This window comes from Gymnoscopelus microlampas (genome assembly GCF_963454915.1).
Source record: "Gymnoscopelus microlampas genome assembly, chromosome: 10".
Classification (NCBI taxonomy): domain Eukaryota; kingdom Metazoa; phylum Chordata; class Actinopteri; order Myctophiformes; family Myctophidae; genus Gymnoscopelus; species Gymnoscopelus microlampas.
Genome location: NC_139947.1, coordinates 44781317 through 44796496, shown reverse-complemented (window position 1 = coordinate 44796496; position 15180 = coordinate 44781317). Strand labels below are relative to the sequence as shown.

General features: G+C 43.3%; 1 protein-coding gene across 3 annotated transcripts; it reads right to left on the bottom strand.

Moving 5' to 3' along the window:
* Positions 1-3548: 3548 nt before the first annotated feature.
* ap4b1 (adaptor related protein complex 4 subunit beta 1) lies at positions 3549-14986 on the bottom strand. 3 transcript variants are annotated; one of them, XM_084068826.1, is made up of 14 exons: positions 14895-14986; positions 13707-13834; positions 13126-13350; positions 12472-12602; positions 12146-12293; positions 10995-11280; positions 10490-10588; positions 10029-10140; positions 8915-8998; positions 8065-8168; positions 7364-7571; positions 6184-6498; positions 5494-5637; positions 3549-4401 (listed from the first exon to the last, which is right to left on the bottom strand). In XM_084068826.1, the coding sequence occupies exons 2-14, from the start codon at positions 13817-13819 to the stop codon at positions 3917-3919; spliced, it is 2454 nt and encodes an 817-aa protein (XP_083924952.1). In that variant the 5' UTR covers positions 13820-13834; positions 14895-14986; the 3' UTR covers positions 3549-3916. The 3 variants fall into 3 exon arrangements, with proteins under 3 accessions (XP_083924952.1, XP_083924953.1, XP_083924954.1); XM_084068827.1 differs by having other exon boundaries at positions 14883-14968; XM_084068828.1 differs by having other exon boundaries at positions 14880-14965.
* Positions 14987-15180: the final 194 nt, after the last annotated feature.

Below are 15180 nucleotides of genomic sequence, written 5' to 3'. Positions count from 1 at the left end.
TATAGAAAAGAGTACGTTATTGCTATAGATCACAGTTGACAAAATGCCTGTATCACGGCATCACAAGCGGTGCTGTAGCAGGTGCACCTACAGTATATCTGGTCTCAGCCAGGCCGGGCGGATCGTCGATTAAAAGGCAGACTGTATGTAGAACAGTGTTGAGACACGAGCTCCTCCAGCAGAGCAACGATAATAATGGGTTGGTCACTGGCCACGTTTCCACAGGACAGATGACTTCCTCATTATGTGCTGTAACAGGTAGTTACAGCAACATGTAGCCTGAAGGGCTAAAGATCATGTCTATTATTCATATCCATTGACCTGTTTTATTTGCATGGGGCTGCTGAGCTCAATTAGCTAATTTTGAGGTATTTTTTACATTTCTGGAGTATTTCCAATGTTCTACTCCACTACATCTCAGAGGCAAATATTATGCCTTTACTCCACTACAATTATTTGAAAATAATGTTTTACATATATTTGTTTATTATTATTGTATTATTACAAAACATACATTACCCACGTCAGGCCTATATACATTTTTGGCTAGTTATCGAAACATTTGAAAACTTGTGGGACATTCTGCATAATGAGTACTTTCTACTTACTTTAAGTACATTTTGATGCCAATACCTTTGTACTTTTACTCAAGTATATTTTGAATTCCGGACCCTTACTTGTAACAGAGTATTTCTACATTGCAGTATTGATACTTTTACTTAAGTAAAACAATTGTTCCCACCACTATATTTTAGTGTAAATGTTAGAACTTTGTACAAACTTATGTCCATGCAGAGAGAGAGTAGCCTATAGTCTACTTGCTGTGTATTTTTGAGAGGCCATGCTGCATGGCCTCTCAAAAATACACATGGCCCATGCAGGATTCGAAAGTGGTGTCTGTCATGCCATCGCAATTGGCCATGACGTGCAGCGTCATCACTATACACTACAGTATTATTATGATCTCAAGGGTGACGGAGACAGACGAACTGCGTAGTCATCATCAGTCAAAGTAGCCTAGGTACGTTCATGAGTCATCATGACACCTGTGATGTGATCACATAACAGCTTGCTTTCTTTTTTTCTTTTTTTTTTTACAGTTAAAGGTCTCTTTTGTTGTTAAAGCATAAAACAAAAGAGAGGAGGAGAGGAGAGGAGAGACCATCAAAAATACTGTAGCCATGCAGCAGCAAATTAGTAAAAAATACTTAAAAGTTGATAAAAAGAGTAAAAATACTTAACTCTGTTACAATTAAAAGTCTCGAATTAAAAATGTACTTGAGTAAAAGTACAAAAGTATTGGTATCAAAATGTACTTATAGGGACCAGTAGAAATTTACAGAAGGGGTTCCCTGGAGGAAAATAGGGGAGGGTCATGCCTTTCTAATTTTAGTCTAAGGGAGGGTCAGCTAATTTTACTTTGAATCCAAGGGAGGATCATGCAATTTTGAATTGATAAAATAGTCCGTTTTTTATATACCTTTTTACTACAACAGAACAGTGGTCAATGACCCCTCTCTATTTCAAAGGATACGAAGGATTCAAATCAAGTAACACTTTGGTCTATTTAGAATCAATGACGGTCGTTAACAAGCCATCAACGCACAGCGAATGTGAACGACCCAATCTATTCAGCGTCTTAATAGCCTAATTTGTTTTATATAATATATATATTTCCTACCCATCATACATCCAGCTAAACTAACTTATTATTTTATCTCTCTATACCTATCCCAAAATCTAATTCAAACAATCGCAAACTTGATATGTATTGTAATGTTTTCTATCCCAAGTAGACTGCACAGTTGATTTTAGTTCATCCATAATATGATAATCTTTACATCCAAAATTAGGGTAGCAACTCGGTTGGCAAGGATTGTTATGGATTGGCAGATGTCACCCTATGCCACCCCAAACAACTGCCCCTGCCCCTATGACCGTTCTGATTGCTAATGGAAAAGTCATAAAACAATAAGCATTTTTCCTGCTCCACAGCGACACACACACACACGCACACACGCACGCACGCACGCACGCACGCAGGCAGTTTCTCACATGTAGCAGCCCCAACTTTCACTCAAAAGTCCAGTACTTTTGCATGCTGGCTCTCAATTCTGAGCATAGCTGTTTGTCAGCCGTTAATTTTCCAATGTTGAGGGCAAGTGATGCTAGCTTTAAGGTTAGCTGAGCTCAAACCCAGCATTACTCAATGGCAAACCAGCAAAAAAGGCTCAGAGGGGATCTTTAAAAGGATCCATACATTTGACAAACTCAGTCAAACTAGAGGGATTATTTTCCCAATCCCAATCAAAACGTTATTGTTGAAAGGCAGACCAGGGTATTCCTCACAGATACATTCATATGGGTGAGATACAGCTGCTACCAGACTCATTTTACCCGTCTTGCCCACATACCCACAAAACATACTTGAAACAATCCCAAACTTGTATGTATTGTATTCTACTGCTGGTATAGGCTACTCAATTTGTTATTTTGTTCATAATATAATATTCATTTCAGAAATCGGGGTGGCAACTAGGGTGCCAAGGACTTGTTATGGCATCAGAGTGGCAGCTGCCACCCTATCTATGCCACCCTGTAGAACTGCCACTGCTATGTCAAGATCCTCTGGTGTCGCTATGAGCATTAAGCATAGTATTTGGCTGCTGCAGCTATTATGCCGTAAATGTGTCTGATTTCTAACCACTTTAAATCTGGTGTCCCTATTTTTGTTATGTCATTATAGGCGAAACATTTCTAACGTTTACAGAAATAGCTGATCTACAAGCTCTATTTTTTTAAATTCGTGGTATAGGACTCTCCAAAATCAGGATATTGAATGAGCCCTCGCAGTCTCTATGCTCTGGCCCCCAGGTACTAGGAAAAAAAACATTTACGGTAATTAGTAAAAATAGCAGATCTACAAGCTCACAACGCATCGCTTCGCACCGCGTTGTAAGCTTGCAGATCTGCTATTTTGCGTGTTTGGGTCCCAGGCAAACATCTAATTTCTCTTTTGGGTCTTGAGCTAAAAAGTTTGGGAACCACTGGTCTAGGGTACCTCTGTGCTGCTGGTTGCTGTGGACACTTCAGTATAATTCACGGCTGAGGAAACAGTGGATTTTATCCAGGCACAAGGGAACCAAAACACAACAGACAACAGTGACCATTAATGTTCACAGAATGGCAACATGCCAACACATTTTAACCTATTAATTAACTTGCTTAATCAAATGCTATATGTCTTCATTGTCTTTGAATAAATAAGGCTATGTATAAGTAAATTATCACCCTGCATTCTTTAAGTTTTAATTCTAAAAGAATTTGGACATTGCTTTAAGTGTGTAGTTATGGAGTAAAGGTCTTTCTGTCCATGTGATGCAGACCTCTGTGTAGGAGAGTGGCAGTATCATACCCACGGTGTACTGTATAGCACAAACAGCCAGAAGCAAGCAGAGCCAATCTAGGTTAAAATGGTTGTGATTTGGCATTAAGTTAGAGATGGTTAAGTTTAGGTATAATAATAATACATCCGTTTATAAAAACTGAACAAATAAAAACAACTTTATTACGAGAATAGCTAGTTAAAAAGCGAAAAACTAAGCAAACAAAAACATTAAAATTAGAAGGCAAAAAGGGGTGGCTTTGGTGTGGTTAAGATCAGGGAAAGGATCTGGGAGGGGAGTAACCAATTAAATTGCATGACCTCAATATACCGGATTCGGAGTGTGTAGAAATTAGGTTCAGGAGCCACAACCTTACAATTTCACATTTCACTGTGAGGAGGACGTCATCATATTTCATGCTGAGTGAAATACAACAAGCAATAACATTAAAGGTTAAGGGTGTTTCAGCGATGTTCATCTTTATTTTGAGCCAGACAGAAGAGCTTCACCATCCCTGTGTTTGTGTGTGTTCACACACTTTCTGAGCACATTGTGAGCAGGACAGTAGTGAGGACAGAGAGAAATCCCATCAGGGCTTCGTCATCTCTTGGCTGCTGCTTAATAGTCACTTTTACTCCCTCCTCGCTCTCCTCATTCCCCTCTTTTGACCCATTTGCCTTTGCTTCCTCTCCCAGGCCCTCCTCTTCCTCACTTTCTTCCATCTCTCTGTCATCCACATGTTTCTTTTCTCTTTCTCCTGCATTTTCCTTCCCCCCCTCCCCGGTGTAAAGCAGTTCCCCGAGGATGAGCGTGTCATGGGGCGGCTTGGAGGAGGCAGTGTGCATGGTGCGTGTGTACAGGTACACTTTCCAGGGCAGCGCATGGGGTGGTGTGAAGGCAAGCGCCTGGATGTTGACAAGCTGCAGCGCCACCTGGAGGCTCTGCGGCGAACCGCAGGGTGGGGCAGGACACGGGACAAACTTTTCCACGCATACGTGGTCCACTCCTCCGGCACCTAGGAGCAGAAAGGTTTTGGGGAAACAAGAGCGTAGGCTTTAGTTGGGTTGTAAAGGGTCAGTATTACAGTAACTTTTAGATTTTGATGATTTCATTTCCTGTGCTCTAGCACCACCCTCAGATCAATATTTTATGGCCCCCATAGCAGCAAGGCTCTATCTGGGGATTGCAATGTTGATTGTTTGGTCGGTTGGTAATTTTATCGGCACTGGTACTCGATGTGTCCTGCCAAGGGTTACAAATTCTGCCACCCTTGCAGCGGCGTAACGAGGCAATAGTGGGCCCCGGCGCGGGGTGGTCACCGTGGGCCCTCAACCCCCCCCCTCCCGCCGCCACCTCCACCGCAATGGAAAAGCCCAAACTAGGCATTTCGGTCTATAAACCAAGAGGACAGCGGCGTACTGTACAATAGTTACGAGATCTAGATGAACGTGTACCTCGCCTCTTCTGACTTCCAGTGTTGCCAGATTTTGCGACAGAAATAAGCAACCAGGTCTATGAAATGTTATTTTTTTATTATTTTATTTTACCAACGGCACGGGTGTGCCCCAAATGATTCTGGGCCCCAATGGAACTGCGTTGTCTGCGTCCCGCTAGTTACGCGTCTGCACCCTTGGCATGGCACATGGACTTTGGAACGTACACACCTTGGAACTGACGTAGGGAGTTTCTGAATGTAAATATACAAACCAGTTTGTTCACCAGAATGTGCAGGTTTTTAATCAAACATTCCACTATGGGACATGGAGAACCAGCGCAAGTCACCTGACCGGTGACACAACACAAGCCATACGTGTGGCCTCACCACCTTTCCTGGGCACTGACTTGTAAAAGCCTCCCCCTCCCCCGGTAGGTACACTGCCTTGCAGCCAACAACACAATAACTATTTTTAGCTGTACCTCAACAGGTTCTACAGTGCACATGCATACACAATACCAATACCATATTATAGGACGACTTCACCCATTTTCAACCGATCTTCATATAATTGGTCCTCACTAATGCTCATGATAAAATGACAAAAATAATTCTACTCCGTCTGTGTCTCAGAAGAGGTCTGTGGACACTTCAGAAACGCTCTCTGTTTACCTTGTCCAGCCTGTTGCAGCAGCCACAGGCCCTCAAACTCCTCTGGGCTCAGAGCTGGAGAGAGGGACAGGCTGAGAGGGGCCAAATCACCAGAGGCAGGAAGCTCAGTCGACGATTCTGAGCAGAGAGTGGCACTACCTGGGCCTATTGGGAGAGAAAAAAGGATGGAGAGACAAGGGAGACACAGGCGTGGAGGAGGGAAAGGGGAGTTGCAGAGGAATAGAGGAGGGAAGGAGGCAGAAAAAACGTTTATCTAAAAGGTAGAGTGGGCTGGAGTTTAGTCTCTTGTTTTTTGGAGGTGTTCAGACCTCACCAAGGGGCCCCATGTGGGTGGCTCAATTACCAGCTTGTGATGTAATTTGTTAGAATTTGAGTTCACAACCCATTGTTAAATCATTTTCAACCGGGTGTCCCTAGTTGAGCATGTAATTATAGGCAACATTTTTCAAAAATAGCAGCAATAGAGAAAATAGCTCAACTACAAGCTCATATTGTAGGCTTGCAGATCGTCGTACAACAAAGTATATCAAGAGGGATTTATTTGTCACTTACTCAAACAGGTACTGTACATGTTCCACAGAGACTAAGATGATAAGAAAGAATATAGGGCTCAAGAAAAAAAACAGACAATTAAACACAAGCCAAAGATGAATGAACAAAACCTAGAAAAGGGTTACTTTCTACACTCACCACTGAGAGTTTGCTCTGCCTGTCTTGGGTCCAGGGAGTCAGGGAAGTCAATCTTGGGCTTGAGGTCAGAGGGCGCGTGTTTAGGGCTCTCCCCACTTGCTGAGCCCGCCTCCGCAGCATCATGCCTCAGGGGTTCTAAAGTGTTAAAGCTCTGTGCCCACTGGCTGACTGGCTCCGCCGGGCGTCCAATCAGGACACCCAGGGAGGGGTCAGATCTCCGGCCATGGAGAATTTTGCGCGTCTCCTCTATCCCACATTGTAACAGGCGGTAGTAGAGCAGCGCCTGGTCACGCACACACATGTCTGTCTCTTCCTCTAAAACATGAAGGAACGGTAAGAACAACATTAACGTTGACAGCCATTTAAACATTAACAGATCTCTTTCTTTCTTTCTCTCTCACTAGCCCTGATAATCTGCTCGTTTGTTCTGCTGTATTGTGCTCAAAATAGCCAACATTAATAGTGGCAACTGGCACAAGTTCATGTCGGACACAACCATTCTGCAACATATACTGTATTTGACATCGAAGATGAAGATGTAAGTATTAGAAAAACATTAGAAACAATGTTTTGATACATTTTTAATGTTATGTTAGCTCTAGGTATATGTTCAGTGGCGTGCACAGACATTTTGAGGGGCAGGTGCTCAAGTAAATTATACTTTTTTTTGTTTACTTGGCCTGCTCTTTTTTCCCTCTACACCTATACCTCTTTGCCAAAAATAGCCGATCTACAAGCCCACAACGCCTCGCAGCGCAAGGCCAAAAATAGATCTGCTATTTTTGGCTAAAGTTCTCCTCAGAAAAGGGATGCTAGGTTTCGAGTGGTTATGGTAAAAAGAAAAATCATATCACATAAAGATTTGGCGGACCCCCTGTAGTAACTCTGAGGACCCCCTAGGGGTCTCGGACCCTCTGTTGAAGACCCCTGCTGTAAACTGAAGAAAGAAAAACTTTTTTTTGGTCTTTTATTCGAAAGGGCACTTCTGGTCAAGAGGGCAAAGGGCAGGTGCTCTACCCCACCTAGAGTCTATCAGTGCACGTCCCTGTATATGTTCATCTAAAATGTATTTCACATTTAGTCTAGTGCTGTGATTTAAACTTCACTGTTCATGTTCATAACACACTCACACACACACACACACACACACACACACACACACACACACACACACACATACCTATGCAGTAGTGCAGCAGTCTTCCTAGCATGTCCTGTGTCTCGGCGGGCCGACAGAGAAACAGCCGTGTGGTGGCAGTGAGCAGCTCCGCCTTGACTCCCAGAGAGACCTCGCTCCTCAGGCCGTCTATGAATACATCCAACACGTAGGGGGCGCCAGAGACCCGTTCCCCGTAGACACCCAGCAACCAAAGCAAAGCCTGTCTGCCCTGGTGGGGGGGGGTAGAATGTACATCCTTTAACCAACCGTACATTTGCTGTTTATTTCACTGTGGTAGTTTAAAATAAAACAATCTACAGTAATGGGTGATTTATGCTCGGTCGTATCATGGTGTCTCGTGCCAAAAATAGCAGATGTTGATGTACAAGTGCACAATAGCGTTGCGGATGGGCTTGTAGATCTGCAGATTTTTGCCACGTGAATCATAAGTCGTTAGTGTTGGGCAGAAACCTTGTACCTCCATATTTCAGCTCTTTGTGTTTTCGTAAATTAATGCCGCACTACTGTCGCACAACAGAAGAGAAAATAGCAAATCTATAAGCTCACAACACGTCGCGGGTGTGACGTGTTGTGAGCTTGTAGATCGGCTATTTGCTATTTCATATATTTGTTTTTAATAGTAATAAAAAAGGAACTGTTTTGGACAAGGTTTCCACCCGACAGTGACAAAATCACAGCTTAAATTGGCTTTACCCCCTGACCTGGCTGTCCTGCAGGATGTCCTCACAGCCCTCCAGAGCCTGACACACAGCCTCACTACACTGGGGACACACCCACACCAGGTCACGCATTGTCTGTACCACCGCTGGAGAGAGGAGGGCAAAGGAAATGCCACATGAGTATTGGCTTAAATATACCAGTGGTTCTCCAACGTGTTCATGTCAAAGACCCCCAAACTGATATGTAGTTGGCTACGGACCCACATTTGAAAATATATTGTGCCAGGGAGAGTAAGTGGAGATTTGTCAAGATTGGTCAACATTTTTCAAAAACATAGCAGATCTACAAGCTCCCAACACGTTGTGGCGCATTGTAAGATTGTAGATCTGCAATTTTTTCAAAAAAATCGAATGTGTTTAAACTGTTCCTTGTTTTGCTGGGGACCCCTTGTAACCCCCTCAAGGACCCCTGGGGTTCCGCGAACCCCACTTTGAGAACCATGCATACACATGAGTGGTTCCTCAGCTCTGGTTCTGGGGACCCCAGAAAGACCAGTGCTAGCTTGGTATTGTAACCAGGCGTTCCAGGTCTAAATTTAGTCATGTGATTTGAAAAGCGGGAATGAAAAAGTAAAAACTAAAGGAACAGCAGTACTCTCTATCTGAATCCCCATGACTGGAGGAGAGCACCACTGGAAGAGAGAGAAGTTAAGGTAAATAAGTCAGTAAGTAAGTAAGTCATAAGAACTGAGCTGAAAGAGTCAAATGGAGAAGGGGGGAGGGTGTGGAGAGAGAGAGAAGAAGAAAATATGATGATACAGAGAGGAAATTGCTGCCGGTATTGAAAATCTAATACGGCTGAGTGTGTGAGTGTGTGTGTCTGTTTCCCTACCAGAGGTGATGTGTTCCTGTTTGAGTCCCAACAGCCCGGTGAGAATGTCCAGACATTTATCACTGTAGCTTCGTCCTATACGACCTACGCACGCACGCACACACAAACGCACACACATACATACACAATCCAGGGACCGCATTCATCAATGCTGCGAGTGAGCAATGCCATAATCTAATTCACTCTGAAATACAGTAAGTGCAGCTTTCATGCACTGTTTATCAACAGGCAGTAGTGAAATGGTGTGAAAAATATTCAAGTCAATGATAGCTCATCTATTGCATTTGTATCGTAATAGCAGCTTAATGAATTGTTAACTACGTCACTCCGTGAACGTGCAGATCGCATGCAGACAAGCATCTGCATTTGCTAAATGTATTTGCCAAGTTGGTTGTGTGGTTGCTACTTTTGAAAACTTTTGAAAGTGTGTCTGCGGGGTTTATAAATATTTAAGCAATGCAAAGTATTAACAAGAGCTTGTGACTAAATATTAACTACATTGGATCTACTATTGGATACAGTAGGTTCTTTTTTTTTCTTTTTTCTGAAAAGTAACTGTTTTGGATATACAAGGTCTCCAGCCGACAGCGACGATATGCTTGGCCATTGTAAACATACTTGACGAGGCTTCTCATTAGTGCAGGAGACCAAGGTTACTCTTTACAGCCATGACTGAGTACTCCTCTCCCCAAGCCCATGGCCAGGCAGAAAACAAACGAGCCCTCACCCAGGCAAAGGACGCGCAACTTTCACATCAGGCATTGTGAAAGGTCAATGCCTGACATATTTACACTGACATACTAGTCTGACATGGTTTAGGCCACCGAGCGTATAGCAAAAAGATATCAATTTGTGTTCACAGCATGTCTGTGTTTGTGTATTTTGAAAACACCCAATGAATGTCCTTTTCACATTTATTATGCCTCACCCAAACAGAGCAACCGCCACACTTCATACCAATCGGTCTTACTCAGCTTTGTCAACGCTGAGTAAGACCGATTAGGTTGAAAGCAACGCGTGATGATATGGAGCCGTGCACCTTGAGACTTTTATTTAATTCGGAGTGTAGCAGGCATTCTGCTTTGCACTGCTTTCTCTGTGTTTGTGTGTTTACCTATCGCCGAGATGGCAGCCTGGGCTGTTTCGGTGTTAACGTCAGTACAGTATCCCTTAAGCTCATCCAGCACCAATGCCACATTCTCATCATTCACCAGCTCCACCAGCACCTGAAAACAAGACACTCACTCACCTCTATATGGGCAAATAACAGGCTAGAATAATCACTACTGTAAAGCCACCCACAACGATGGTTTCCAAGTATAAGTGTGTCTCCACAGTTAAATATTTGTGTTCATTTAACTCAGAGAGTTTACAAATTATGGGTACATTTGTACACTCTCACAAGTTACAGCCACAAATGGATATATTATAACTGAGGATTTTACTGTGCAGGTGCTTTGTTGTCAGATGTGCATACAATATAGCTATTCTAACCAACACTTCTAAGCAGTTTCATCAAGAATTTTGAGGGTTTCAGCACAATTCTAATGAAATGCAGAGTAAAATGGGCCCCACCTGCATCTTCCTCTGTTTGATATAAGCCGGCTCTGCATAACCACAGAAGAAACGTTTGTAGTGCGACCCCATCAGGCCAGGAACAGAACGCAGCAGCAACTAGGAAAACAAGAAGGTTCTTCTTTCATTTCTCTCAAAAACTCTCCTCATTTGAGAGCCAAATGGGAAAGAAATCATGATGCAAATGAGGATATGCGCATGCTGTGACATGGCCTAAACAACAAAGAGAATGAGTTGTCTCTCTCTGACCACATCTAAACCATACTCACTGAATGAAACAACACTAATAATTGTGTTTGCATACACAGCAGGCAAGCAAAGCAGGGCAGAACAACGAACATCTAGAATTTGAACCTCATGACTCTGACCTCTTCACACAAACACACACACACACACACACACACACACACACACGCACACGCACACGCACACGCACACGCACACGCACACACACACACACACACACGCACTCTCATGCCCCTTCACACAGGCCACTTCCTGTCACCTGTATGTGGCAGAGGGCGGTGAACCTCATCTCCCTGGACGAGCTCCCGCAGGCAGCCAGGAGGGGGCCCCGCACTCGCTCCAGGGCCGACAGGCTCACCGCGGGAAGGTCGGAGCAAAGCCTGAGGAAGAGGCTGAGGGTGGCGGCCATGACCGGAGGGTGGGGGCTGAGGAGTAACGGGTCTAGCAGGGAGAGGATGTCGAAGAGCTCGTCCTCCGACTGGGGCCGGTACCGCTGGATGAACCTGAGTACCTCACACTGGCCCCATACGTCACACTCCTTCAGTCTGGTGGAGTGGGGGGGGTTCAGGAAACAACAGTTACGAGGGGCACACAAACTCGGTCGTTCAGTATGACCAAGATCCTGAGTTTTCTCACTTCTCGTGTTGAGGAGGGATCGCCACACAATCGTGTACACGTTAATGCATATAATTATATGCGTGCATAAACACCACAGCACATGGGTGAACAATTGCACATACAAACGTACCCACACACACACACACACACACACACACACACACACACACACACACACACACACACACACACACACACACACACACACACACACACACACACACACACACACACACAGAACCCTGGTTTGTCCCGCTACGAGCAGGGTTGGTTGAACACAAAAAATGCAGCTTAGAATTTGTCCCTGTCTGTCCCGAACACACCACAAAGTTCAATCAAGCATGATCACTGCTGCTTCTCTGTGTCACTGTGGCAGCAGAGACAAAATATGTCCACTATATAATTCAATTTCTCCATGGATCATTTAGCCAAAATAATTGAGCCAAAACTAACAGAGATTTCCTGGAAAAGTGCAAACTTTGCTTTAAGAGCCGGGTGACTCAGTTTTTACTTCCCATAAATAACTTTTGTTGCTAAGCAATATTGTTTAAACCTCTGCTTAACATTTGTTGCCAGGCAACAATCTTTATTGAAGAGACTATGAGGAAGCACTCTGAACGCCAGCTGGGATTGTTCATGACAATGAAAAAAACACACTTCTCGATTATTCAACGCGCGCGCGTGCGCACACACACACACACACACACACACACACACACACACACACACACACACACACACACACACACACACACACACACACAGTCTCCATCACAACATCTCAGAACCCACCTGTTGAGAAGGTGATGAGTGATAGGTTTGTTAATGACCACACCTCCCTCCTCCTTCAGTATTTCCTCCAGGGCTCGGAGGCAGTTGACTGTCACCACAGGATCAGGATCCCTCAGCAGACTGTACAGCTCATTCACTACAGCAGCATCTGGGGAGGTGACATGTATTTTAAGTGTGGGTGTTTTAGACAAGCTAACAATTTTGTAATACACACGCACGCATGTTACATGCAAGCACATGCAAGAGCGCCCACACACACGACAGTATGAGTCTTAAGTAACAAGAACAAGAGACGTTTGTCCATCCAATCCACCCATCCATCTCACCTATGTCAGAGCTGGGTTGGAGGTTGTGCAGTTTGGCCCAGCCCAGTACAGCTACTCGTCTCACACAGGCCGCTCTGTCCCTCAGTCCGGCTGTCAGTGGCTGCTCCACATACTCCACCAGACTGGGTAACCTGAGACAGACAGGATGTGCAGCCAAATACACTACTCCATATGCCAAGACAATGTCTGATGTTTACACTAGATTCATATTCTTAAATTCATTTTCATTCTTTACAATGTCTCTGAAATTACATAACGACTGAAACCAGGCAGGATGATTGTATAGGGCGTATACATCTGTATACTTTATTCATATTTGTCTTTATTGTGATGTTATTCTTCTGTGTCTTTTGTACTTCTTTGCCCTGTATCTGTAACTTTTATTGCAGCACTGTCTCTGGCGCCTGAATTTCCCCTGCAGGATCAATAAAGGTATGTATCTATCTATCTACTCAAAGTTTCAAATTAATTTACACACTGCTTAGTATTTTTGAAAAGGTAAGGTTTTTGAAAGCTACCCCCATTTCCATGAGATTTTTTTCCGATTCAAAATCAATTTTCTTTCCCGATTCAGCCCAGAACTTGCTTCTCAAAAATGAGGTCACCTTCTCATTCTTGATAAATGTGTTAACTATATCATCTACAGTCCCTCACCTTAGGTTGGTCATGTTCCTGAGTGCCAGGCTGCGGACCATCGGGTTAGGATCCTGGCAGTCTTTCCTCAGAGTGTTGATGACCAGCAGAGACAGCTCTGGGTTCAGGCTGGCATAGGAACACAGGAAGACATACACCAGTTTCTTCTGGACCACGTCTACTGTAGCACATGCCTTCACCATCTCACTGAACAGACCAGAAACGTCCAAACCCTGGGACATCACCCTGAGAGAGAGAGAGAGAGAGAGAGAGAGAGAGAGAGAGAGAGAGAGAGAGAGAGAAAATATGGTTGGAAGGAAAGAGGGAGACAAAAATGAAAGTTGTACGAGGTACAAAAGGAATAAATAAATAAATGGAGACAGAAGAAATGGGGGTGGCATACAATCTTTGTTCAGGATTGGGGAATGGACAAGGACTGACATAAACAGCATTTTGAACTGTGAAGCAGCAATGCTACGAACTCTTGTCTTAGCCAGGCAGAACTGATGAGTCCTAAGCTTCAGAGTGAAAGAAACAGCTGATGGAGCCTGTCCATCTCAAGTATTTCAATATACAGTAAACCTTAGCAACCTTTAGCATACCTAATGACCTTGAGGATGGTGTTCCTGTAACGCAGAGGGTCAGACTGGACATTGGGGTTGGACAGGGCTCTCTTAAGCTCCTTGACCGTCTCCTCGCTTCCCAGGTAAGGCATGTTGGCTTTAGTGCTCTGACAGACAGACAGCAGGCGCGCGCGCGCGCACACACACACACACACACACACACACACACACACACACACACACACACACACACACACACACACACACACACACACACACACACACACACACACACACACAATTACAAATATCACAATTTGTGATATGAATACTCAGTGTGAATATAACTACAGACTGACTATAGTCAGACTATAGACTATATAGTCCTTTTTGGTACAAAACCAAATGGATGAAATTGATAATTTAAAGGCAGGGTAAGTGATTTGCTTTGGTTAAGATAAGTGTTAAATAGCTCTATATTCTTATAGTACTCATTGCTATAGAGTGTTTGTTCAGTAACAGGAGTCTCCATGTCTCTCCAGCTCTTCATTAAACAGAAAATGCATTTTAGTTTCAGTTTCATTTCCAATTTTATCCAATCAGGACAGAGAAATCAGTCAGGATACAGATTAAACAAGTGAAATTGGAAGTGATGACACTAAGAAATGAGCTGACAAAATTGGAACTGGAACACTATAAAAATGAAGCTGATAAATGGGTACTTTCTCCTGATTGGCTGAGATTTTGTCACCTACCAGAAAATGTATTTTCTGTTTATTAAAGAGCTGGAGAGACAGGGAGAATCCTGTTACTGAACAACCACTCTATAGCAATGATTACTATCAAAATATAGTGCTTTAACCTTTTAACAAAAAACGTTTTTGTTTTAACCATAAAATATCACTTACCCTACCTTTATACTGGGGATTGTACTGTATTGTCTTACTGGTATGAACACAGCAACAGCATAACATTCATAATCATCCTACATTTGACTTATAAATCATGTTTTACAAAATGAGCCTCTGCTCGACAAAAGGGTAGACATTATTTACAGATATATTAGTTTTTTCAATAAGATTAGCAAACAAATAATTAGAGGAAACTTTCACTCTTCCTTTAAAGACAGTATGTGGCAGCAGGTCAAGATAACAATGCAATGTTGTCTAAATAAACACATTCATTTCTAATATATTTTGTATATATACATACTTTTTTTTTTTTTACCGTTAAATCCACTGGGATGATTCTATTTAAGGCATTTTGGAGATATTCGTTTGTTTACTATCCAGTCGCCGCACACACTTCCGTAATTCTTCTTCTGCAACTGATGAATTCATCTGGATCAACAGATAGAGCCATCTACTGGCCAGAAAGAGTATAAACACTTAGACTGCAAACATTTGAAAATTGTGGGAGGCAGCAGTCTGGCAGAGAGACTACTTAAACCCATAAACTGTATAATCGGAGTCCCTCAGGGCTCAATACTAGTATCTTCTGTTTTCTGTTATTG